Source organism: Panulirus ornatus, chromosome 5 (assembly GCF_036320965.1).
Source record: "Panulirus ornatus isolate Po-2019 chromosome 5, ASM3632096v1, whole genome shotgun sequence".
Classification (NCBI taxonomy): Eukaryota; Metazoa; Arthropoda; class Malacostraca; order Decapoda; family Palinuridae; genus Panulirus; species Panulirus ornatus.
The window spans coordinates 33,507,432-33,534,067 of record NC_092228.1 but is presented as its reverse complement, the minus strand read 5'-3'; the positions used below and the strand labels follow the sequence as shown (position 1 = coordinate 33,534,067).

At 48.3% G+C, this 26,636-nt stretch overlaps 1 protein-coding gene and 1 pseudogene across 2 annotated transcripts; both read right to left on the bottom strand.

Moving 5' to 3' along the window:
• LOC139748654 (uncharacterized) overlaps positions 1-26,636 on the bottom strand; it is a 152,463-nt pseudogene that overhangs the window by 1,458 nt on the left and 124,369 nt on the right.
• On the bottom strand, positions 6,613-19,325 carry LOC139748655 (uncharacterized). Of its 2 annotated transcripts, none has more exons than XM_071661914.1 (2): positions 17,858-19,325; positions 6,613-8,070 (listed from the first exon to the last, which is right to left on the bottom strand). In XM_071661914.1, the coding sequence occupies exon 1, from the start codon at positions 19,076-19,078 to the stop codon at positions 18,386-18,388; it is 693 nt and encodes a 230-aa protein (XP_071518015.1). In that variant the 5' UTR covers positions 19,079-19,325; the 3' UTR covers positions 6,613-8,070; positions 17,858-18,385. The 2 variants fall into 2 exon arrangements, with proteins under 2 accessions (XP_071518015.1, XP_071518016.1); XM_071661915.1 differs by having other exon boundaries at positions 6,613-8,024.

The window sequence follows — 26,636 nt, the reverse complement described above, 5'->3', positions numbered from 1 at the left end:
TTTCTTTCAATAAGAATCAGCCTCAGCATCTTGGAAAACGTTATTGTCAACAAAGTTTTATGAAGTCAATGAAAGTTTTTGAGGGTCGGGGCATCTCAGCTACGTTAAAGGAAAAAGAATCTCGCCATATAATGTAAATAATAGATTAGATTTTGCTAAGAGGGCTAGGATCATTTATTTGCCTGATCATGAACTTCTTAGATTTAATATCAATTTCTCTTTACCAAAGTCTATATTGATGAAACCATTGCTTACTTAACCCTAAAACACTATTGTCAATAATGAGGAATGGTTTTACTTTCCTCGGGTCCAACAGACACAGAGGGAAAAAAGATCTCATTACGATTTACTAAACAAATTACATGGACTTAAGCTTTAATTTACCTTATTGAAATATACGAGTAAAGAGAACAATTATAGGAGTAGTTATTGTGTATAATGCAAAAAATAAAAGATACAAGAAATGAAAAGAGAGAAGTAGAGAGAATTAGTACGTGTGTGTGTGTGTGTGTGTGTGTGTGTGTGTGTGTGTGTGTGTGTGTGTGTGTGTGTATTTTCAGGTCTGCCATTACATGTTAATCAGATCAACAATTCCACGTACTTCAGGTGGAGTGAGCGAGGATCTTAAGCCGCGGCAACAATGTATTAAAGTGTGTAATAAGGCTAATAATTTGTTTGGGTTCATTAATGGGACTGTTAGCAATGAAACTCCTAGAATATTATTACAACATTATCTTGAATTGGTGAGACTCACATTTGAATCATGCGGTTTAGTTTTGGGCTCCATACTATGCAGTTGATAATGATTATTAGAGAGAGAGAGAGAGAGAGAGAGAGAGAGAGAGAGAGAGAGAGAGAGAGAGAGAGAGAGAGAGAGAGAGAGAGAGAGAGAGAGAGCACAACTGCGAATAACATAAATGATTCCAGGAATTACAAACCTCACTTATGAAGAAAGGTAAAAAAGGCTGAATTTGCAGTCATTTAGAGGGGATGTGAATGAAGTATTTGAATAGGTGAAGACCATACATACAGGTAACATGAATAAAGTTCTTAGAATGACGCCACTGGGTAGGACCAAAAGTAATGGATTTAGATAGATTCAGGTCGGATGTGGGTAGATATTGGTTCGGGAATAGGGTACTAGATATATGGAACAAGCTGTCAAGTACAGAAGTTGAAGTTAGTTCTTTAGTTAGCATTAAACGAAGGTTGGATGTGTTTATGGGTACAGGCAGTTGGTTTGTGGACAGACTCAGGACCTGCCTAGCTCGGGCCAATACGCCTCTTGCAGTGTCCTTACTTCTCATGTTCTTATGGTATGTAGTTTTGTAATATACTCTATAATACAGTTGGACTATGTATCACTGATAATACCTTTGTACTTTTCTAGAGAGTTTTCTCGTTTTTTTTTTATTATTATACTTTGTCGCTGTCTCCCGCGTTTGCGAGGTAGCGCAAGGAAACAGACGAAAGAAATGGCCCAACCCCCCCCCCCATACACATGTATATACATACGCCCACACACGCAAATATACATACCTACACAGCTTTCCATGGTTTACCCCAGACGCTTCACATGCCTTGATTCAATCCACTGACAGCACGTCAACCCCGGTATACCACATCGATCCAATTCACTCTATTCCTTGCCCTCCTTTCACCCTCCTGCATGTTCAGGCCCCTATCACACAAAATCTTTTTCACTCCATCTTTCCACCTCCAATTTGGTCTCCCTCTTCTTGTTCCCTCCACCTCCGACACATATATCCTCTTGGTCAATCTTTCCTCACTCATCCTCTCCATATGCCCAAACCACTTCAAAACACCCTCTTCTGCTCTCTCAACCACGCTCTTTTTATTTCCACACATCTCTCTTACCCTTACGTTGCTCACTCGATCAAACCACCTCACACCACACATTGTCCTCAAACATCTCATTTCCAGCACATCCATCCTCCTGCGCACAACTCTATCCATAGCCCACGCCTCGCAACCATACAACATTGTTGGAACCACTATTCCTTCAAACATACCCATTTCTGCTTTCCGAGATAATGTTCTCGACTTCCACACATTCTTCAAGGCCCCCAGGATTTTCGCCACCCTCCCCCACCATATGATCCACCTCCGCTTCCATGGTTCCATCCGCTGCCAGATCCACTCCCAGATATCTAAAACACTTTACTTCCTCCAGTTTTTCTCCATTCAAACTCACCTCCCAATTGACTTGACCCTCAACCCTACTGTACCTAATAACCTTGCTCTTATTCACATTTACTCTTAACTTTCTTCTTCCACACACTTTTCCAAACTCAGTCACCAGCTTCTGCAGTTTCTCACATGAATCAGCCACCAGCGCTGTATCATCAGCGAACAACAACTGACTCACTTCCCAAGCTCTCTCATCCCCAACAGACTTCATACTTGCCCCTCTTTCCAAAACTCTTGCATTTACCTCCCTAACAACCCCATCCATAAACAAATTAAACAGCCATGGAGACATCACACACCCCTGCCGCAAACCTACATTCACTGAGAACCAATCACTTTCCTCTCTTCCTACACGTACACATGCCTTACATCCTCGATAAAAACTTTTCACTGCTTCTAACAACTTTCCTCCCACACCATATATTCTTAATACCTTCCACAGAGCATCTCTATCAACTCTATCATATGCCTTCTCCAGATCCATAAATGCTACATACAAATCCATTTGCTTTTCTAAGTATTTCTCACATACATTCTTCAAAGCAAACACCTGATCCACACATCCTCTACCACTTCTGAAACCACACTGCTCTTCCCCAATCTGATGCTCTGTACATGCCTTCACCCTCTCAATCAATACCCTCCCATATAATTTACCAGGAATACTCAACAAACTTATACCTCTGTAATTTGAGCACTCACTCTTATCCCCTTTGCCTTTGTACAATGGCACTGCACGCATTCCGCCAATCCTCAGGCACCTCACCATGAGTCATATATACATTAAATAACCTTACCAACCAGTCAACAATACAGTCACCCCCTTTTTTAATAAATTCTCGTATAGGCATTAATATTGAAAATCAATCCCAGAGATAGAAAAAACATACTTATAAACCAGTGCAAACATTAAAAATAATGACAATATTTTCATCCAAATTTTCTAATATATATATATATATATATATATATATATATATATATATATATATATATATATATATATATATATATATATATATATATATATATATATATATATATATAACAGGAGTTGTGGGAGTATGTGATAGAATGTAAGAGAGTAAATTCTCGATTAATATGGGTAAAACTGAAAGTTGATGGAGAGAGATGGGTGTATATGCACCTGGGCATGAGAAGAAAGATCATGAGACGCAAGTGTTTTGGCAGCAGCTGAATGAGTGTGTTAGTGGTTTTGATGCACAAGACCGGGTTATAGTGATGTGTGTTTTGAATGCAAAGGTGAGTAATGTGGCAGTTGAGGGAATAATTGGTATACATGGGGTGTTCAGTGTTGTAAATGGAAATGGTGAAGAGCTTGTAGATTTATGTGCTGAAAAAGGACTGGTGATTGGTAATACCTGGTTTAAAAAGCGAGATATACATAAGTATACGTATGTAAGTAGGAGAAATGGCCAGAGAGCGTTATTGGATTACGTGTTAATTGATAGACGCACGAAAGAGAGACTTTTGGATGTTAATGTGCTGAGAGGTGCAACTGGAGGGATGTCTGATCATTATCTTGTGGAGGCGAAGGTGAAGATTTGTGGGGTTTTTCAGAAAAGAAGAGAGAATGTTGGGGTGAAGAGAGTGGTTAGAGTAAGTGAGCTTGGGAAGGAGACTTGTGTGAGGAAGTACCAGGAGAGACTGAGTACAGAATGGAAAAAGGTGAGAACAAAGGAGGTAAGGGGAGTGGGGGAGGAATGGGATGTATTTAGGGAAGCAGTGATGGCTTGCGCAAAAGATGCTTGTGGCATGAGAAGCGTGGGAGGTGGGTTGGTTAGAAAAGGTAGTGAGTGGTGGGATGAATAAGTAAGATGAATGGTGTAAGTGGGATGAATAAGTAAGAGGGAACGAGGAGAAGTGGGAGACCAAATTGGAGGTGGAAAGATGGAGTGAAAAAGATTTTGAGTGATCGGGGCCTGAACATGCAGGAGGGTGAAAGGCGGGCAAGGAATAGAGTGAATTGGATCGATGTGGTATACCGGGGTTGACGTGCTGTCAGTGGACTGAATCAGGGCATGTGAAGTGTCTGGGGTAAACCATGGAAAGTTGTGTGGGGCCTGGATGTGGAAAGGGAGCTGTGGTTTCGGGCATTATTGCATGACAGCTAGAGACTGAGTGTGAACGAATGGTGCCCTTGTTGTCTTTTCCTAGCGCTACCTCACACACATGAGGGGGGAGGGGGATGGTATTCCATGTGTGGAGAGGTGGCGATGGGAATGAATAAAGGCAGACAGTGTGAATTGTGTGCATGGGTATATATGTATGTGTCTGTGTGTGTATATATATGTGTACATTGAGATGTATAGGTATGTATATTTGCGTGTGTGGACGTGTATGTATATACATGTGTATGGGGGTGGGTTGGGCCATTTCTTTCGTCTGTTTCCTTGTGCTACCTCGCAAACGCGGGAGACAGCGACAAAGCAAAATAAATAAAAAAAATAAATATGTGTATATATTTGAATTATGCGGCTTAGGTTTGGGCTCCATACTCTGCAGTTGATAATGATTATTAGAGAGAGAGAGAGAGAGAGAGAGAGAGAGAGAGAGAGAGAGAGAGAGAGAGAGAGAGAGAGAGAGAGAGAGAGAGAGAGAGAGAGAGAGAGAGAGTAATTATTTTACAGAAATACTAGTATAGTACCAGAGATGAAACAATATCATCTGTTTATCAGTGTGGGGTCTCACCTGTTAGGCGCCTGACCTCCCTGGTGGGGTCCTCTGTGATCTTGGGAAAGATGTGTGTGACGTCATGGGTCGCTCCACTACACGCGGGTCGTGGCCGGTTCTTCTCACCACATGAGATCTGGGATGCGTTCAACTACCTTGCGTTTTACTATACTGCTTTTTCTGGAGAAACATTTAGGACATTCTGAACCTAAGCATGGTTTCTACCCTGTGTGAACTCTCCGATGACTTCCTTAATCACCTCTTCAAGAAAATTGTTTTAGACATTCTGAACACCGGTATGACTTCTCGCTTTGTGAACTCTCAGGTGTCTGACTAAAGCACTTTTACCAGGGAGAGTTTCTTGACATTCTGAACACTATTATGGTTCCTCGCTTGTGTAACCTCTCGATGTGTCACTGAAGTACTTATACCAGAAAAGGTTTTTTGATATTCTTTTTACTAGTTTGGCTTCTAGGCTGTGTAAACTCTCAGACGTTTTACTAAATTACCTCTGTTATAGAATTGTTTTTGACATTCTGAACATTGGTATAGCTTCTAGCCTGTGTGAAGTCTCAGATGTGTCACTAAATTACTTTTCTGAGAAAATTTTTTTTGACATTCTGAACACTGGTATGGCTTCTCACACGTGTGAACTTTCATGTGTCTCACTAAATCACCTTTACGAGAAAAAGTTTTTTGACATTCTGAACATTGGTATGGCTTCTCACCCGTGTGAACTCTCAGGTGTCTCACTAAATCACCTTTAAGAGAAAAAGTTTTTTGACATTCTGAACATTGGTATGGCATCTCGCCCGTGTGAACTCTCAGGTGTGTCACTAAATGACTTTTCTGAGAAAAAGTTTTTTGACATTCTGAACATTGGTGCGGCTTCTCGCCCGTGTGAGCTCTCAGGTGTCTCACTAAATCACTTTTAAAAGCAAAACTTTTTTGACATTCTGAACATTGGTATGGCATCTCGCCCGTGTGAACTCTCAGGTGTGTCACTAAATGACTTTTCTGAGAAAAAGTTTTTTGACATTCTGAACATTGGTACGGCTTCTCGCCCGTGTGAACTCTCAGATGTGTCAATAAATTACTTTTCCGAGAAAAACTTTTTAGACATTCTGAACACTGGTATGACTTCTCGCCCGTGTGAACTCTCAGGTGTCTCACTAAATTACTTTTCTGAGAAAAAGTTTTTTGACATTCTGAACATTGGTATGGCATATCGCCCGTGTGAACTCTCAGGTGTTTCACTAAATTACTTTTCTGAGAAAAAGTTTTTTGACATTCTGAACATTGCTATGGCTTCTCGACCGTGTGAACTCTCAGGTGTGTCACTAAACTACTTTTCTGAGAAAAACTTTTCTGACATTCTGAACATCGGTATGGCTTCTCGCCCGTGTGAACTCTCAGGTGTGTCACTAACCTACTTTTAGAAGAAAAACTTTTTTGACATTCTGAGCAGTTGGCATCAGTGTCCTAGGTACGTGAAAACGGGGTGAGGGACCTCAGCGGTAGCAAGGTAAGGGAGAGGTAAGAGAATAGTTGGTGGCATCAGTGTCCTAGTACGTGAAAACGTGGGTGAGGGACGCTCAGCGGTACAAGGTAAGGGAGAGGTAAGAGATAGTTGGTGGCATCATGTCCTAGTACGTGAAAACGGGTGAGGAACGCTCAGCGGTCCAAGTTAGGGGGGAGGAAGAGAGAGTGTGAGGGTCTCCACCCCGTTAGGTGAGAACAGGTCCACTCCAAGCCTCCACTCCTTAGGAAAATGAGTTTTCCAGAATGGGGTGGGGAAGCTGGGGTAGAGATTGCTCAAACCTAGCGGTCGAGAGATGGATGTTGGATGATAAAACAAATGAAAAAAAAAATTGGATGAGAAAGATTGACTGGAGGCAACGCAGGGGTGTAGGGTGCGGCGGTGAGGGTGGTGAGGGAACAGCTTGCCTGCGTCAGCTCACCGTAACTGTCGCCCGCGGGAAGGAGGCAATGTTACTGTCCGCTTCTTTCTCCTCCCTCTTCTTTTTTCGGTCTTCTCTCTTCTTTCATTTGTCTTCTGTCTTCTCTCTTCTTTCGTCTTCTTTCCCCAGACGGACCTTAACGAGGAGCGTAATATGGAGGAGAGGATGGAGGAGGTGGTCCACTATAATGATAAACCTGCTGAGTTCTGGCAACGTGTCGTCTATGGTGACGAAAACACGTTCACCTCAGATGGTCATCCACAAACACATTATGTTGGGCCTAACACCAGGCTACTCTCTCTCTCTCTCTCTCTCTCTCTCTCTCTCTCTCTCTCTCTCTCTCTCTCTCTCGTGGCTGTCTATTCCTAACAATAGGAGCCTCAGCTTCATCCATATCCATAGATTGGTGTTGTGTGTAGGTTGGAGAATGCCTCACTACTGCAACGTAACTGAACGTCAAACAAATTGAAAGAAATACGTTATCCCGCAACATAGTAACTATCTGCAGCCTTGTTATCCTACAACATAGTAACTATCTGCAGCCTTGTTATCCTACAACATAGTAACTATCTGCAGCCTTGTTATCCTACAACATAGTAACTATCTGCAGCCTTGTTATCCTACAACATAGTAACTATCTGCCGCCTTGTTATCCTACAACATAGTAACTATCTGCAGCCTTGTTATCCTACAACATAGTAACTATCTGCAGCCTTGTTAACCTACAACATAGTAACTATCTGCTGCCTTGTTAGGTTTCTACTGTATATATGTCACACAACCGTAACTAGTTTAACATATTGACATGATTCAGCAACACCTACACAAACGTTAATGATCAATAAAACCTCCATCATGATGTGGTATGTTTGACATACACACTTCACTATCATTTATATAGTGACAGTGGACGAGTCTGAACGATTAATTATCGTGCCCTGGCAACCTTACGGACACACTGGGACGGTGCCAGGTCACGATGATTAAACCTTCCACTCGTCCACCATGACTATAGATGGATCAATGATGTGTGGCTACTGTATGTTGCCACATGTGCCGCACTTGCAACGACCCCGGGCGGATCCGTGCTGCTGCTGCTGCTGCTGTCATCGCCGGTGGTGTGGAGACGTGGCACCACAGCGACCGACCGACGCCGTCCTGGAGTACACGTCACATGGTGACGTCAGCCATGTCTGAGGCTGGACTGTGTTAGCACAGCGCCAGGATATACTCGTTGTTTATATATTAATAAAAATGTGAAGCAGGTCTTACTTTGGTTTTCCTGAACATATGATACAATATATTGTAAATATAGTATTATATTACCTGAGCGTAATAGAGTATATGATTTTGCCAAACAATCATATTGTAATGATGGCCAGTCAGCGACCAACCATACATAATTGTCATACATTGCATTACACAGGTGATGTGTATTAACGTGACACGTGAGGTGTTTGGTCACGTGATTAGATCCATGATGTGTGTGTGTATGTGTATGTGTGTGTGTGTGTGTGTGTGTGTGTAATATAGTGTAATATAGTGTTTGTGTGGGTAATAAGCACATGACGTCATCCGTTAATCACATTATCGGCACACAAAGATAGGCCTGTATACGTCACCAGTGTGAATCACGTGACCCACTGGTCTACCATGATAAATGACCAATGTGTATGACCAATGTGTGTTTATATAAACATATGTTAACAAGGGGATATCGGTAGTTGGCGATATATGGTAACTCCCCACATCAGGGCTACCAACATGTGCTACGACCGACACTAATATTTCAGTGAGTTTCGTACTGTGGTGCCAAATGTTTCACTCATATTGTACACCGATACTTTTGTGATGTAGTGTACATACTGCGTCTTATATACTGACATGATTTTCATTGTTTACAAGATACAAGGAGGAATTAATGACCACTTAGCTGAGCCTCAACAATACTGAGATATACAATACAAAATGTTAAATGTATTAAGAATATAAACGAGGGGAAAGAGAGGGGGGGGGGGGGTGGGGGTTGGGGGTGAGGATCTGGTGGAAGGTCAAAGTGGTGGTCAGGTCAAGGTTGGGTCACCGCAGCCAGACGTAGCGTAACACAATGTTATTAATGGTCATATCTGCAGTGCATTACACACATGTCTCACTCCCCACAGGTGTTAGTGGTGTCATGTCTCACTTCCCACAGGTGTTAGTGGTGTCATGTCTCAATCCCCACAGGTGTTAGTGGTGTCATGTCTCAATCCCAACAGGTGTTAGTGATGTCATGTCTCACTCCCCACAGGTGTTAGTGATGTCATGTCTCACTCCCCACAGGTGTTAGTGGTGTCATGTCTCACTCCCCACAGGTGTTAGTGGTGTCATGTGTCAATCCCCACAGGTGTTAGTGGTGTCATGTCTCAATCCCCACAGGTGTTAGTGGTGTCATGTCTGACTCCCTACAGATGTTAATGGTGTCATGTCTCACTCCCCACAGGTGTTAGTGGTGTCATGTCTCACTCCCTACAGATGTTAGTGGTGTCATGTCTCACTCCCCACAGGTGTTAGTGGTGTCATGTCTCACTCCCCACAGATGTTAGTGGTGTCATGTCTCACTCCCCACAGGTGTTAGTGGTGTCATGTTTCACTCCCCACAGGTGTTAGTGGTGTCATGTCTCACTCCCCACAGGTGTTAGTGGTGTCATGTTTCACTCCCCACAGGTGTTAGTGGTGTCATGTCTCACTCCCCACAGGTGATAGTGGTGTCATGTCTCACTCCCCACAGGTGTTGGTGGTGTCATGTTTCACTCCCCACAGGTGTTAGTGGTGTCATGTCTCACTCCCCACAGGTGTTAGTGGTGTCATGTCTCACTCCCCACAGGTGTTAGTGGTGTTATGTCTCACTACCCACAGGTGTTAGTGGTGTCATGTCTCAATCCCCACAGGTGTTAGTGGTGTCATGTCTCACTCCCCACAGGTGTTAGTGGTGTTATGTCTCACTCCCCACAGGTGTTGGTGGTGTTATGTCTCAATCCCCACAGGTGTTAGTGGTGTCATGTCTCACTCCCCACAGGTGTTAGTGATGTCATGTCTCACTCCCCACAGGTGTTAGTGGTGTCATGTCTCAATCCCCACAGGTGTTAGTGATGTCATGTCTCACTCCTCACAGGTGTTAGAGGTGTCATGTCTCAATCCCCACAGGTGTTAGTGGTGTCATGTCTCACTTCCCACAGGTGTTAGTGGTGTCATGTCTCAATCCCCACAGGTGTTAGTGGTGTCATGTCTCAATCCCAACAGGTGTTAGTGATGTCATGTCTCACTCCCCACAGGTGTTAGTGATGTCATGTCTCACTCCCCACAGGTGTTAGTGGTGTCATGTCTCACTCCCCACAGGTGTTATTGGTGTCATGTGTCAATCCCCACAGGTGTTAGTGGTGTCATGTGTCAATCCCCACAGGTGTTAGTGGTGTCATGTCTCAATCCCCACAGGTGTTAGCGATGTCAGGTCTCACTCCCCACAGGTGTTAGTGATGTCATGTCTCACTCTCCACAGGTGTTAGTGGTGTCATGTCTCACTCCCCACAGGTGTTAGTGGTGTCATGTCTCACTTCCCACAGGTGTTAGTGGTGTCATGTCTCAATCCCCACAGGTGTTGGTGGTGTCATGTCTCAATCCCAACAGGTGTTAGTGATGTCATGTCTCACTCCCCACAGGTGTTAGTGATGTCATGTCTCACTCCCCACAGGTGTTAGTGGTGTCATGTCTCACTCCCCACAGGTGTTAGTGGTGTCATGTGTCAATCCCCACAGGTGTTATTGGTGTCATGTCTCAATCCCCACAGGTGTTAGTGGTGTCATGTCTCAATCCCCACAGGTGTTAGCGATGTCAGGTCTCACTCCCCACAGGTGTTAGTGATGTCATGTCTCACTCCCCACAGGTGTTAGTGGTGTCATGTCTCACTCCCCACAGGTGTTAGTGGTGTCATGTCTCAATCCCCACAGGTGTTAGTGGTGTTATGTCTCAATCCCCACAGGTGTTAGTGGTGTCATGTCTCACTCCCCACAGGTGTTAGTGGTGTCATGTCTCAATCCCCAAAGGTGTTAGTGGTGTCATGTCTCAATCCCCACGGGTGTTAGTGGTGTCATGTCTCAATCCCCACAGGTGTTAGTGATGTCATGTCTCACTCCCCACAGGTGTTAGTGATGTCATGTCTCACTCCCCACAGGTGTTAGTGGTGTCATGTCTCACTCCCCACAGGTGTTAGTGGTGTCATGTCTCAATCCCCACAGGTGTTAGTGGTGTCATGTCTCAATCCCCAATGGTGTTAGTGGTGTTATGTCTCAATCCCCATAGGTGTTATTGGTGTCATGCCTCAATCCCCACGGGTGTTAGTTGTGTCATGTCTCAATCCCCACAGGTGTTAGTGGTGTCATGTCTCAATCCCCACAGGTGTTAGTGGTCTCATGTCTTAATCCCCACAGGTGTTAGTGGTGTCATGTCTCACTCCCCACAGGTGTTAGTGGTGTCATGTCTAAATCCCCACAGGTGTTAGTGGTGTCATGTCTCAATCCCCACAGGTTTTATTGGTGTCATGCCTCAATCCCCACGGGTGTTAGTGGTGTCATGTCTCACTCCCCACAGGTGTTAGTGGTGTCATATCTCAATCCCCACAGGTGTTAGTGTTGTCATGTCTCAATTCCCACAGGTGTTAGTGGTGTCATGTCTCAATCCCCACAGGTGTTTTTGGTGTCATGCCTCAATCCCCACGGGTGTTAGTGGTGTCATGTCTCAATCCCCACAGGTGTTAGTGGTGTCATGTCTCAATCCCCTCAGGAGTTAGTGGTGTCATGTCTCAATCCCCACAGGTGTTAGTGGTCTCATGTCTCACTCTCCACAGGTGTTAGTGGTGTCATGTCTCACTCCCCACAGGTGTTAGCGGTGTCATGTCTCACTCCCCACAGGTGTTAGTGGTGTCATGTCTCACTCCCCACATGTGTTAGTGGTGTCATGTCAAGATATTTCCTACAAGTGGCTTCTGTCTGACGTGTAGTTCAATCATATTTACACAATATCCCCTGCATGACCTGACCTAAGACTCGTATTACTCTTCATCTCTTGTAACTGATTCAGAAGGACAAAGTTCCCTCCATCCTCACTGATCCTGGCTACTGAACCCTCTGGCTATATATGCTTCCTCCCTGATTCGAGCCTCACACTTGATATATATGGCACATATAGGTATGTATATGTGCGTGTGTGGACGTGTATGTATGTACATGTGTATGTGGGTGGGTTAGGCCATTCTTTCGTCTGTTTCCTTGCGCTACCTCGCTAACGCGGAAGACAGCGACAAAGTATGATATATAAAATGAATAGATAAATTAATATATTAATATATTAATATATTAACTTTTGTTCGCTGATGATACAGCGCTGGTGGCTGATTCATGTGAGAAACTGCAGAAGCTGGTGACTGAGTTTGGTAAAGTGTGTGAAAGAAAGTTTAGTAAATGTGAATAAGAGCAAGGTTATTAGGTACAGTAGGGTTGAGGGTCAAGTCAATTGGGAGGCAAGTTTGAATGGAGAAAAACTGGAGGAAGTAAAGTGTTTTAGATATCTGGGAGTGGATCTTGCAGCGGATTGAACCATGGAAGCGGAAGTGAATCATAGGGTGGGGGAGGGGGCGAAAATTCTGGGAGCCTTGAAGAATGTGTGGAAGTCGAGAACATTATCTCTGAAAGCAAAAATGGGTATGTTTGAAGGAATAGGGGTTCCAACAATGCTGTATGGTTGCGAGGCGTGGGTTATGGATAGAGTTTTGCGCAGGAGGATGGATGTGCTGGAAATGAGATGTTTGAGGATAATGCGTGGTGTGAAGTGGTTTGATCGAGTAAGTAACGTAAGGGTAAGAGAGATGTGTGGAAATAAAAAGAGCGTAGTTGAGAGAGCAGAAGAGGGTGTTTTGAAATGGTTTGGGCACATGGAGAGAATGAGTGAGGAAAGATATATATATATATATATATATATATATATATATATATATATATATATATATATATATATATATATATATATATATATATATATATATATATATATATAGTACAGAATGGAAAAAGGTGAGAACAAAGGAGGTAAGGGGAGTGAGGGAGGAATAGGATGTATTTAGGGAAGCAGTGATGGCTTGCGCAAAAGATGCTTGTGGCATGAGAAGCGTGGGAGGTGGGTTGATTAGAAAAGGTAGTGAGTGGTGGAATGAAGAATAAGATTATTAGTGAAAGAGAAGAGAGAGGCATTTGAACGATTTTTGCAGGGAAAAAATGCAAATGAGTGGGAGAGGTATAAAAGAAAGAGGCAGGAGGTCAAGAGAAAGGTGCAAGAGGTGAAAAAGAGGGCAAATGATAGTTGGGGCGAGAGAGTATCATTAAATTTCAGGGAGAATAAAAAGATGTTTTGGAAGGAGGTAAATAAAGTGCGTAAGACAAGAGAGCAAATGGGAACTTCAGTGAAGGGGGTAAATGGGGAGGTGATAACAAGTAGTGGTGATGTGAGAAGGAGATGGAGTGAGTATTTTGGAGGTTTGTTGAATGTGTTTGATGATAGATTGGCAGATGTGGGGTGTCTTGGTCGAGGTGGTGTGCAAAGTGAGAGGGTTAGGGAAAATGATTTGGTAAACAGAGAAGAGGTAGTAAAAGCTTTACGGAAGATGAAAGCCAGCAAAGCAGCAGGTTTGTATGGCATTGCAGTGGAATTTATTAAAAAAGGGGGTGACTGTATTATTGACTGGTTGGTAAGGTTATTTAATGTATGTATGATTCATGGGGAGTGGGGGAGGAATGGGATGTATTTAGGGAATCAGTGATGGATTGCGCAAAAGATGCTTGTGGCATGAGAAGAGTGGGAGGTGGGTTGATTAGAAAGGGTAGTGAGTGGTGGGATGAAGAAGTAAGAGTATTAGTGAAAGAGAAGAGAGAGGCATTTGAACGATTTTTGCAGGGAAAAAATGCAATTGAGTGGGAGATGTATAAAAGAAAGAGACAGGAGGTCAAGAGAAAGGTGCAAGAGGTGAAAAAAGGGCAAATGAGAGTTGGGGTGAGAGAGTATCATTAAATTTTAGGGAGAATAAAAAGATGTTCTGGAAGGAGGTAAATAAAGTGCGTAAGACAAGGGAGCAAATGGGAACTTCAGTGAAGGGCGCAAATGGGGAGGTGATAACAAGTAGTGGTGATGTGAGGAGATGGAGTGAGTATTTTGAAGGTTTGTTGAATGTGTTTGATGATAGAGTGGCAGATATAGGGTGTTTTGATCGAGGTGGTGTGCAAAGTGAGAGGGTTGGGGAAAATGATTTGGTAAACAGAGAAGAGGTAGTGAAAGCTTTGCGGAAGATGAAAGCCGGCAAGGCAGCAGGTTTGGATGGTATTGCAGTGGAATTTATTAAAAAAAGGGGTGACTGTATTGTTGACTGGTTGGTAAGGTTATTTAATGTATGTATGACTCATGGTGTGGTGCCTGAGGATTGGCGGAATGCTTGCATAGTGCCATTGTACAAAGGCAAAGGGGATAAGAGTGAGTGCTCAAATTACAGAGGTATAAGTTTGTTGAGTATTCCTGGTAAATTATATGGGAGGGTATTGATTGAGAGGGTGAAGGCATGTACGGAGCATCAGATTGGGGAAGAGCAGTGTGGTTTCAGAAGTGGTAGAGGATGTGTGGATCAGGTGTTTGCTTTGAAGAATGTATGTGAGAAATACTTAGAAAAGCAAATGGATTTGTATGTAGCATTTATGGATCTGGAGAAGGCATATGATAGAGTTGATAGAGATGCTCTGTGGAAGGTATTAAGAATATATGGTGTGGGAGGAAAGTTGTTAGAAGCAAAGTTTTTATCGAGGATGTAAGGCATGTGTACGTGTAGGAAGAGAGGAGAGTGATTGGTTCTCGGTGAATGTAGGTTTACGGCAGGGGTGTGTGATGTCTCCATGGTTGTTTAATTTGTTTATGGATGGGGTTGTTAGGGAGGTAAATGCAAGAGTTTTGGAAAGAGGGGCAAGTATGAAGTCTGTTGGGGATGAGAGAGCTTGGGAAGTGAGTCAGTTGTTGTTCGCTGATGATACAGCGCTGGTGGCTGATTCATGTGAGAAACTGCAGAAGCTGGTGACTGAGTTTGGTAAAGTGTGTGGAAGAAGAAAGTTAAGAGTAAATGTGAATAAGAGCAAGGGTATTAGGTACAGTAGGGTTGAGGGTCAAGTCAATTGGGAGGTGAGTTTGAATGGAGAAAAACTGGAGGAAGTGAAGTGTTTTAGATATCTGGGAGTGGATCTGGCAGCGGATGGAACCATGGAAGCGGAAGTGGATCATAGGGTGGGGGAGGGGGCGAAAATTCTGGGGGCCTTGAAGAATGTGTGGAAGTCGAGAACATTATCTCGGAAAGCAAAAATGGGTATGTTTGAAGGAATAGTGGTTCCAACAATGTTGTATGGTTGCGAGGCGTGGGCTATGGATAGAGTTGTGCGCAGGAGGATGGATGTGCTGGAAATGAGATGTTTGAGGACAATGTGTGGTGTGAGGTGGTTTGATCGAGTGAGTAACGTAAGGGTAAGAGAGATGTGTGGAAATAAAAAGAGCGTGGTTGAGAGAGCAGAAGAGGGTGTTTTGAAGTGGTTTGGGCACATGGAGAGAATGAGTGAGGAAAGATTGACCAAGAGGATATATGTGTCGGAGGTGGAGGGAACGAGGAGAAGAGGGAGACCAAATTGGAGGTGGAAAGATGGAGTGAAAAAGATTTTGTGTGATCGGGGCCTGAACATGCAGGAGGGTGAAAGGAGGGTAAGGAATATAGTGAATTGGAGCGATGTGGTATACCGGGGTTGACGTGCTGTCAGTGGATTGAATCAAGGCATTTGAAGCGTCTGGGGTAAACCATGGAAAGCTGTGTAGGTATGTATTTTTGCGTGTGTGGACGTATGTATATACATGTGTATGGGGGGGGGGGGTTGGGCCTTTTCTTTCGTCTGTTTCCTTGAGCTACCTCGCAAACGCGGGAGACAGCCACAAAGTATAATAAAATATAAATAAATAATAATGATTCATGGTGAGGTGCCTGAAGATTGGCGGAATGCTTGCATAGTGCCATTGTACAAAGGCAAAGGGGATAAGAGTGAGTGCTCAAATTACAGAGGTATAAGTTTGTTGAGTATTCCTGGTAAATTATATGGGAGGGTATTGATTGAGAGGGTGAAGGCATGTACAGAGCATCAGATTGGGGAAGAGCAGTGTGGTTTCAGAAGTGGTAGAGAATGTGTGGATCAGGTGTTTACTTTGAAGAATATATGCGAGAAATACTTAGAAAAACAAATGGATTTGTATGTAGCATTTATGGATCTGGAGAAGGCATATGATAGAGTTGATAGAGATGCTCTGTGGAAGGTATTAAGAATATATGGTGTGGGAGGCAAGTTGTTAGAAGCAGTGAAAAGTTTTTATCGAGGATGTAAGGCATGTGTACTTGTAGGAAGAGAGGAAAGTGATTGGTTCTCAGTGAATGTAGGTTTACGGCAGGGGTGTGTGATGTCTCCATGGCTGTTTAATTTGTTTATGGATGGGGTTGTTAGGGAGGTGAATGCAAGAGTTTTGGAAAGAGGGTCAAGTATGCAGTCTGTTGTGGATGAGAGAGCTTGGGAAGTGAGTCAGTTGTTGTTCGCTGATGATACAGCGCTGGTGGCTGATTCGTGTGGGAAACTGCAGAAGCTAGTGACTGAGTTTGGTAAAGTGTGTGAAAGAAGAAAGTTAAGAGTAAATGTGAATAAGAGCAAGGTTTATTAGGTACCGTAGGGTTGAGGGTCAAGTCAATTGGGAGGTAAGTTTGAATGGAGAAAAGCTGGAGGAAGTGAAGTGTTTTAGATATCTGGGAGTGGATCTGGCAGCGGATGGAACCATGGAAGCGGAAGTGAATCATAGGGTGGGGGAGGGGGCGAAAATTCTGGGAGCCTTGAAGAATGTTTGGAAGTCGAGAACATTATCTCGGAAAGGAAAAATGGGTATGTTTGAAGGAATAGTGGTTCCAACAATGTTGTATGATTGCGAGGCGTGGGCTATGGATAGAGTTGTGCGCAGGAGGGTGGATGTGCTGGAAATGAGATGTTTGAGGACAATATGTGGTGTGAGGTGGTTTGATCGAGTTAGTAATGTGAGGGTGAGAGAGATGTGTGGAAATAAAAAGAGTGTGGTTGAGAGAGTAGAAGAGGGTGTTTTGAAATGGTTTGGTCACATGGAGAGAATGAGTGGGGAAAGATTGACCAAGAGGATATATGTGTCAGAGGTGGAGGGAACGAGGAGAAGTGGGAGACCAAATTGGAGGTGGAAAGATGGAGTGAAAGAGATTTTGAGTGATTGGGGCCTGAACATGCAGGAGGGTGAAAGGCGTGCAAGGAATAGAGTGAATTGGAACGATGTGGTATACCGGGGTCGACGTGCTGTCAATGGATTGAACCAGGGCATGTGAAGCGTCTAGGGTAAACCATGCAAAGTGTGTGGGGCCTGGATGTGGAAAGGGAGCTGTGGTTTCGGTGCATTATTACATGACAGCTAGAGACTGAGTGTGAACGAATGGGGCCTTTGGTGTTTTTCCTAGCGCTACCTCGCTCACATGAGGGGGGAGGGGGTTGTTATTCCATGTGTGGCGAGGTGAGGATGGGAACAAATAAAGGCAGACAGTATGAATTATGTACATGTGTATATATGTATATGTGTGTGTGTATATATATGTGTACATTGAGATGTATAGGTATGTATATTGTGCATGGGTGGACATGTATATATATACATGTGTATGTGGGCGGGTTGGGCCATTCTTTCGTCTGTTTCCTTGCGCTACCTCGCTAATGCGGGAGACAGCGACAAAGCAAAATAATAATAAAAAAATATATATAGTAATATTATTTTACAGAAATACTAGTATAGTACCAGAGATGAAACAATATCATCTGTTTATCAGTGTGGGGTCTCACCTGTTAGGCGCCTGACCTCCCTGGTGGGGTGCTCTGTGATCTTGGGAAAGATGTGTGTGACGTCATGGGTCGCTCCACTACACGCGGGTCGTGGCCGGTTCTTCTCACCACATGAGATCTGGGATGCGTTCAACTACCTTGCGTTTTACTATACTGCTTTTTCTGGAGAAACATTTAGGACATTCTGAACCTAAGCATGGTTTCTACCCTGTGTGAACTCTCCGATGACTTCCTTAATCACCTCTTCAAGAAAATTGTTTTAGACATTCTGAACACCGGTATGACTTCTCGCCTTGTGAACTCTCAGGTGTCTGACTAAAGCACTTTTACCAGGGAGAGTTTCTTGACATTCTGAACACTATTATGGTTCCTCGCTTGTGTAACCTCTCGATGTGTCACTGAAGTACTTTACCAGAAAAGGTTTTTTGATATTCTTTTTACTAGTTTGGCTTCTAAGCTGTGTGAACTCTCAGACGTTTTACTAAATTACCTCTGTTATAGAATTGTTTTTGAAAATTGGTATGGCTTCTAGCTTGTGTGAAGTCTCAGGTGTGTCACTAAATTACTTCTCTGAGAAAAAGTTTTTCGACATTCTGAACATTGGTATGGCTTCTCGCCCGTGTGAACTCTTAGGTGTCTCACTAACCTACTTTTAAAAGAAAAAACTTTTTGACATTCTGAACATTGGTATGGCTTCTCGCCTGTGTGAACTCTCAGGTGTCTCACTAAACTGCGTTTATGAGAAAAAGTTTCTTGACATTCTGAACATTGGTATGGCATATCGCCCGTGTGAACTCTCAGGTGTCTCACTAATTCACTTTTCTGAGAAAAAGTTTTTTGACATTCTGAACATCGGTATGGCTTCTCACCCGTGTGACCTCTCAGGTGTGTCACTAAATTACTTTTCTGAGAAACACTTTTTTGAGATTCTGAAAATCGGTATGGCTTCTCGCCCGTGTGAACTCTCAGGTGTGTCACTAAACTACTTTTAGAAGAAAAACTTTTGTGACATTCTGAACATTGGTATGGGTTCTCACCAGTATGGATTCTCAAGTGTGTCTTTAAATCACATTTTTTAGAAAAATACTTTTGACACTCTGAACACTGATACTGCTTTTGTCCAATGTGAACTTTCATCTGCAACACTAAGTTGTTCTTACGGGAGAAGGTACTCTGGCATTCTTTACACTGATATGTCTTCTCAGAAGTATGTAATTTCATATGCCTATGAAGATAGACATGTTTCGTAAAGCTTTTCTGACACTCAGGACATTTGAAGGGTTTTTCTTGTGTTTATGACCTTCTGTCTCCTGTTGTGAAAACTGTTTGAGGAGGTTTCGCTGCACGGAGAATATGTCCCTGGTTGTTCCTCCATGCTGCAGTCGTCTGTATCACCATAACACGTTTATAACACAGTGTAGCTCACCCTGTCACTCCGCAACTGCCGTCCGTGACATCATGAGATGCTTTGCGAGTGAACGCAAGAGAGAGACTGACCTTGGCTAGAGTGTGGGATATAAAGGCAACTCACTCTCCACCCTACGTTGCCTCCAGTCCATTTCTCTCGTGCTTTTTTCTATCTTTTTTACCATCCATCATCCAACACCTCTCGAACGTTAGGCTTGAACAATTTCTACCCCAGCTTCCCCATCCCATTCAGGAAAGTTACTTCCTGAGGAGCGGAGGCTTGGTGTGGACCTGTTCTCACCTAACGGGGTTGAGACCCTCACATTCTTACCACTCCCGCCGAGCCTCCTGGGTTACCCTGTGATAGTGCAGGGTCCTCCCTGGTCGTGGTCCCTCACCTACGTTTCCTCGGCATTAGGACATTGATGCCATCATGCCTCCTGACATTCGTTTAAAATTGATTAAAACGAAAAGTTCCCCCCCCCCCCACTCTTTACACGTTCGAATTACTAACGAAAGTATTTAAGACCACTGATATCCGTCCCAGTAGGGTTATTCAATCCCCTACTAATGAATATCTATATAGAATATATTTAAGCAAGGATAACGATCCAGATGAGATCCTATCCAAGTTTACGACCACCCCCTTCAAGCTAGATGCATCGATAGTGCTAATAATATTGATGCATCTATTTTGTCCCTTAACCCCATAGAGATAACTGAAGCCATAAATCAAGAAAACAGTGACATTAATGTCATCAACGTTTCAAACTGAACACTTCAAGATCACTTAAAATACAATGCTCTAACTCGACCGAGACAGATCGCCTACTCTCCCGGGGAATCTTGTTTCCCATGATCTCACTGCCTGCCAAATACCACAAACCCGACCAGTACCTCGATACACAAGGTTTTAAATGTCTACAACACGGACACGAGACTAAGAGCTGCAAAGCTCAGCGCCAGACATGCCGTCAATGTGCGGAAATTGATCACGGTTTTCGTGAGTGTAAGGCTCAGGCAGCAACCTGTGTTAATTGTAAAGGTCAACACGTTGCTGTATCTGGGCAATGCCCACGAAAGTATGAGCAACTCCGCTCGGCGCGACAATCTCTCAAAACCTCCAGCTCGTCCCCTTCTACAAACCCTCACCTCTACACAGCAGTTGCTGCTGCACCTCCGTCTGCCACCCAAGCTTCTCCTATCCCAACCACAAACTCCTCCGACCTCCTCACTCTACAAGGAAGGATGCATGCGTGCTACCTCAAAGCACTGTTCTTGAGCAAGGAAGACAAGTGTGAATTTGTCAAGATTTTCGACTTGCTGCCAGCACACATCAACTTGCCCAATGTACTTACTCCGCCCGAACTCCTCACCTCCCCCGCCAACAGCCATCCTTCCCAGGCTCCTGTCACACGTCTCCCTGACCCCTAACGCAAATATATCCCAGGATACTTCCAGTAACACTTCAAACTCTCCCCCAGAAACACAAGCCTGTCACCCTCCCAATACCTCCCCCGTACCCCCGTAACACAACTCCATCCACCACCCCTCAACACAGCACCAACAACCCATCCATTTCTCCAGTTACCAGTTCCTCTTCCACACTCACCAATCACAACTTCCGCTTCCCCCCCCCCCCACACACCGTCCCTCCCGATCCTCCACTTCCCAATCCCTCCCCTCCTCCCCCGCTCCTTCCCCTCCACCTCCCCTCCTCTCGCACCTAACCCTCCCAGAGGAGCCACAGAACCTGACCCTGCCGACTCACCAGACAACCTACCTGCTTATAACGTCGACATTCGACTCGTTGACAATGACTCTCCCCCTCCCTAACCCCTCCCAGGAAGTTGCCGACCCAAGACCAGACAAACCTCCACCGAAGTTCACATGAAGACCCTCAACGGAATGCCAATGACAGTCATCGACCACAGAATCAAAATAAAGATAAACTTCCCAAAATCGTAAAATGCGTAAAATCTTGCAGTTTAATGTACTCATCTACCACAATGGCCGTCATCTGGTTGCCAGTCTCCTGCACCTCCACCCCTCCTGCACCTCCCATCCTCCTGTACCTCCCAGCCTCCTGCACCTCCCACCCTACTGCACCTCCCACCCTCCTGCACCTCCCATCCTCCTGCACCTTCCATCCTCCTGCACCTTCCATCCTCCTGCACCTCCCACCCTCCTGCACCTCCCATCCTCCTGCACCTCCCACCCTCCTGCACCTCCCATCCTCCTGCACCTTCCATCCTTCTGCACCTCCCAACCTCCTGCACCTCCCACCCTCCTGCACCTCCCATACTCCTGCACCTCCCGTCCTCCTGCACCACCCATCCTCCTGCACCTCCCATCCTCCTGCACCTCCCACCCTCCTGCACCTCCCACCCTCCTGCACTTCCCTCCTACTGCACCTCCCACCCTCTTGCACCTCCCACCCTCCTGCACCTCCCATCCTCCTGCACCTCCCACCCTCCTGCACCTCCCATCCTCCTGCACCTCCCACCCTCTTGCACCTCCCACCCTCCTGCACCACCCATCCTCCTGCACCTCCTACCCTCCTGCACCTCCACCCCTCCTGCACCTCCCATCCTCCTGTACCTCCCAGCCTCCTGCAACTCCCAGCCTCCTGCACCTCCCACCCTCCTGCACCTCCCATCCTCCTGCACCTTCCATCCTCCTGCACCTTCCATCCTCCTGCACCTCCCACCCTCCTGCACCTCCCATCCTCCTGCACCTCCCACCCTCCTACACCTCCCATCCTCCTGCACCTTCCATCCTTCTGCACCTCCCACCCTCCTGCACCTCCCACCCTCCTGCACCTCCCATCCTCCTGCACCTCCCGTCCTCCTGCACCACCCATCCTCCTGCACCTCCCATCCTCCTGCACCTCCCACCCTCCTGCACCTCCCACCCTCCTGCACTTCCCTCCTCCTGCACCTCCCACCCTCTTGCACCTCCCACCCTCCTGCACCTCCCATCCTCCTGCACCTCCCACCCTCCTGCACCTCCCATCCTCCTGCACCTCCCACCCTCTTGCACCTCCCACCCCCCTGCACCTCCCATCCTCCTGCATCTCCCACCCTACTGCACCTCCCACCCTGATGCACCTCCCATCCTCCTGCACCTCCCACCCTCCTGCACCTCCCATCCTCCTGCACCTCCCACCCTCCCGCACCTCCCACCCTCCTGCACCTCCCACCCTCCTGCACCTCCCATCCTCCTGCACCTCCCACCCTCCTGCACCTCCCCCCCTCCTGCACCTCCCATCCTCCTGTACCTCCCAGCCTCCTGCACCTCCCACCCTCCTGCACCTCCCACCCTCCTGCACCTCCCACCCTCCTGCACCTCCCACCCTCTTGCACCTCACACCCTCCTGCACCTGCCATCCTCCTGCACCTCCCACCCTCTTGCACCTTCACCCTCCTGCACCTCCCACCCTCCTGCACCTCCCACCCTCCTACACCTTCCATCCTCCTGCACCTCCCACCCTCTTGCACCTTCACCCTCCTGCACCTCCCACCCTCCTGCACCTCCATCCTCCTGCACCTTCCACCCTCCTGCACCTCCCACCCTCTTGCACCTCCCACCCTCCTGCACCTCCCATCCTCCTGCACCTCCCATCCTCCTGCACCTCCCACCCTCCTGCACCTCCCACCCTCCTGCACCTCCCATCCTCCTGCACCTCCCATCCTCCTGCACCTCCCACCCTCCTGCACCTCCCATCCTCCTGCACCTCCCATACTCCTGCACCTCCCACCCTCCTGCACCTCCCACCCTCCTGCACCTTCCATCCTCCTGCACCTCACACCCTCCAGCACCTCCCATCCTCCTGCACCTTCCATCCTCCTGCACCTCCCACCCTCCTGCACCTCCCTTCCTCCTGCACCTCCCATACTCCTGCACCTACCACCCTCCTGCATCTCCCATCCTCCTGCACCTCCCATCCTCCTGCACCTCCCATACTCCTGCACCTCCCACCCTCCTGCACCTCCCATCCTCCTGCACCTTCCATCCTCCTGCACCTCCCACCCTCCCGCATCTCCCATCCTCCTGCACCTCCCACCCTCCCGCACCTCCCATCTTCCTGCACCTCCCACCCTCCTGCACCTCCCATCCTCCTGCACCTCCCATACTCCTGCACCTCCCACCCTCCTGCATCTCCCATCCTCCTTCACCTCCCATCCTCCTGCACCTCCCATACTCCTGCACCTCCCACCCTCCTGCACCTCCCATCCTCCTGCACCTTCCATCCTCCTGCACCTCCCACCCTCCCGCATCTCCCATCCTCCTGCACCTCCCATCCTCCTGCACCTCCCACCCTCCTGCACTTCCCTCCTCCAGCACCTCCCACCCTCCTGCACCTCCTATCCTCCTGCACCTCCCATCCTCCTGCACCTCCCACCATCCTGCACCTCCCATCCCCATGCACCTCCCATCCTCCTGCACCACCCACCATCCTGCACCTCCCATCCTCCTGCACCTTCCCTCCTCCTGCACCTCCCATCCTCCTGCACTTCCCTCCTCCTGCACCTCCCACCCTCCTGCACCTATCATCCTCCTGCACCTCCCATCCTCCTGCACTTCCCTCCTCCTGCACCTCCCACCCTCCTACACCTCCCATCCTTCTGCACCTCCCATCCTCCTGCACTTCCCTTCTCCTGCACCTCCCCCCCTCCTGCACCTCCCATCTCCTTTCACCTCCCATCCTCCTGCTACTCCCACCCTCCTGCACCTCCCACCCTCCAGCACCTCCCACCCTCCTGCACCTCCCATCCCCCTGCACCTCCCATCCTCCTGCTACTCCCACCCTCCTGCACCGCCCACCCTCCTGCACCTCTCACCCTCCTGCACCTCCCACCCTCCTGCACCTCCCATCCTCCTGCACCTCCCATCCTCCTGCACCTCCTACCCTCCTGCACCCCCCATCCTCCTGCACCTCCCACCCTCATGCACCTCCTACCCTCCTGCACCTCCCATCCTCCCGCACCTCCCATCCTCCTGCACCTCCCACCCTCCTGCAACTCCCACCCTCCTGCACCTCCCATCCTCCTGCACCTCCCACCCTCCTGCAACTCCCACCCTCCTGCACCTCCCTCCCTCCTGCACCTCCCATCCTCCTGCACCTCCCACCCTCCTGCACCTCCCATCCTCCTGCACCTTCCATCCTCCTGCACCTCCCACCCTCCTGCAACTCCCACCCTCCTGCACCTCCCATCCTCCTGCACCTCCCACCTCCTGCACCTCCATCCTCCTGCACCTCCATCTCCTGCACCTCCCACCTCCAGCATCTCCATCCTCCTGCACCTCCCACCCTCCAGCACCTCCCATCCTCCTGCACCTCCCACCCTCCTGCACCTCCCACCTCCTGCACCTCTCATACTCCTGCACCTCCCACCCTCCTGCATCTCCCATCCTCTTGCACCTCCCATCCTCCTGCACCTCCCATACTCCTGCACCTCCCACCCTCCTGCACCTCCCATCCTCCTGCACCTTCCATCCTCCTGCACCTCCTACCCTCCCTCATCTCCCATCCTCCTGCACCTCCCATCCTCCTGCACCTCCCACCCTTCTGCACTTCCCTCCTCCTGCACCTCCCACCCTCCTGCACCTCCTATCCTCCTGCACCTCCCATCCTCCTGCACCTCCACCATCCTGCACCTCCCATCCCCCTGCACCTCCCATCCTCCTGTACCACCCACCATCCTGCACCTCCCATCCTCCTGCACCTTCCCCCCTCCTGCACCTCCCATCCTCCTGCACTTCCCTCCTCCTGCACCTCCCACCCTCCTGCACCTATCATCCTCCTGCACCTCCCATCCTCCTGCACTTCCCTCCTCCTGCACCTCCCACCCTCCTACACCTCCCATCCTTCTGCACCTCCCATCCTCCTGCACTTCCCTCCTCCTGCACCTCCCCCCCTCCTGCACCTCCCATCTCCTTGCACCTCCCATCCTCCTGCTACTCCCACCCTCCTGCACCTCCCACCCTCCAGCACCTCCCACCCTCCTGCACCTCCCATCCCCCTGCACCTCCCATCCTCCTGCTACTCCCACCCTCCTGCACCTCCCACCCTCCTGCACCTCTCACCCTCCTGCACCTCCCACCCTCCTGCACCTCCCATCCTCCTGCACCTCCCATCCTCCTGCACCTCCTACCCTCCTGCACCCCCCATCCTCCTGCACCTCCCACCCTCCTGCACCTCCTACCCTCCTGCACCTCCCATCCTCCTGCACCTCCCATCCTCCTGCACCTCCCACCCTCCTGCAACTCCCACCCTCCTGCACCTCCCATCCTCCTGCACCTCCCACCCTCCTGCAACTCCCACCCTCCTGCACCTCCCTCCCTCCTGCACCTCCCATCCTCCTGCACCTCCCATCCTCCTGCACCTCCCACCCTCCTGCACCTCCCATCCTCCTGCACCTTCCATCCTCCTGCACCTCCCACCCTCCTGCAACTCCCACCCTCCTGCACCTCCCATCCTCCTGCACCTCCCACCCTCCTGCACCTCATATCCTCCTGCACCTCCCATCCTCCTGCACCTCCCACCCTCCAGCATCTCCCATCCTCCTGCACCTCCCACCCTCCTGCACCTCCCACCCTCCTGCACCTCCCATCCTCCTGCACCTCCCACCCTCCCCTACCTCCCATCCTCCTGCACCTCCCACCCTCCCCTACCTCCCATCCTCCTGCATCTCCCACCATCCTGCACCTCCGACCCTCCTGCACCTCCTACCCTCCTGCACCTCCCACCCTCCTGCACCTCCCATCCTCCTACATCTCCCACCCTCCTGCACCTCCCATCCTCCTACACCTCCCACCCTCCTGCACCTCCCATCCTCCTGCACCTTCCCTCCTCCTGCACCTCCCATCTTCCTACACCTCCCACCCTCCTGCAACTCCCATCCTCCTACACCTCCCACCATCCGGCACCTCCCATCCTCCTGCACCTTCCCTCCTCCTGCACCTCCCATCCTCCTACACCTCCCACCACCCTGCACCTCCCATCCTCCTGCACCTCCCATCCTCCTGCATCTCCCACCCTCCTGCACCTCCCTCCCCCTTTGCACCTCCCATCCCCCTGCACCTCTCATCCTCCTGCATCTTCCACCCTCCTGCACCTCCCATCCTCCTGCACCACCGATCCTCCTGCACCTCCCATCCTCCTGCACTTCCCCCAAACCTGCACCTTCCCTCCCCCCTGCACCTTCCACCCTCCTGCACCTCCCATCCTCCTGCACCTCCCACCCTCCTGCACCTCCCATCCTCGTGCATCCTCCCATCCTCCTGCACTCCCACCATCCTGCACTTTCCCTCCATCCTGCACCTTCCATCTCCCTGCACCTCCCATCTTCCTGCACCTCCCACCCTC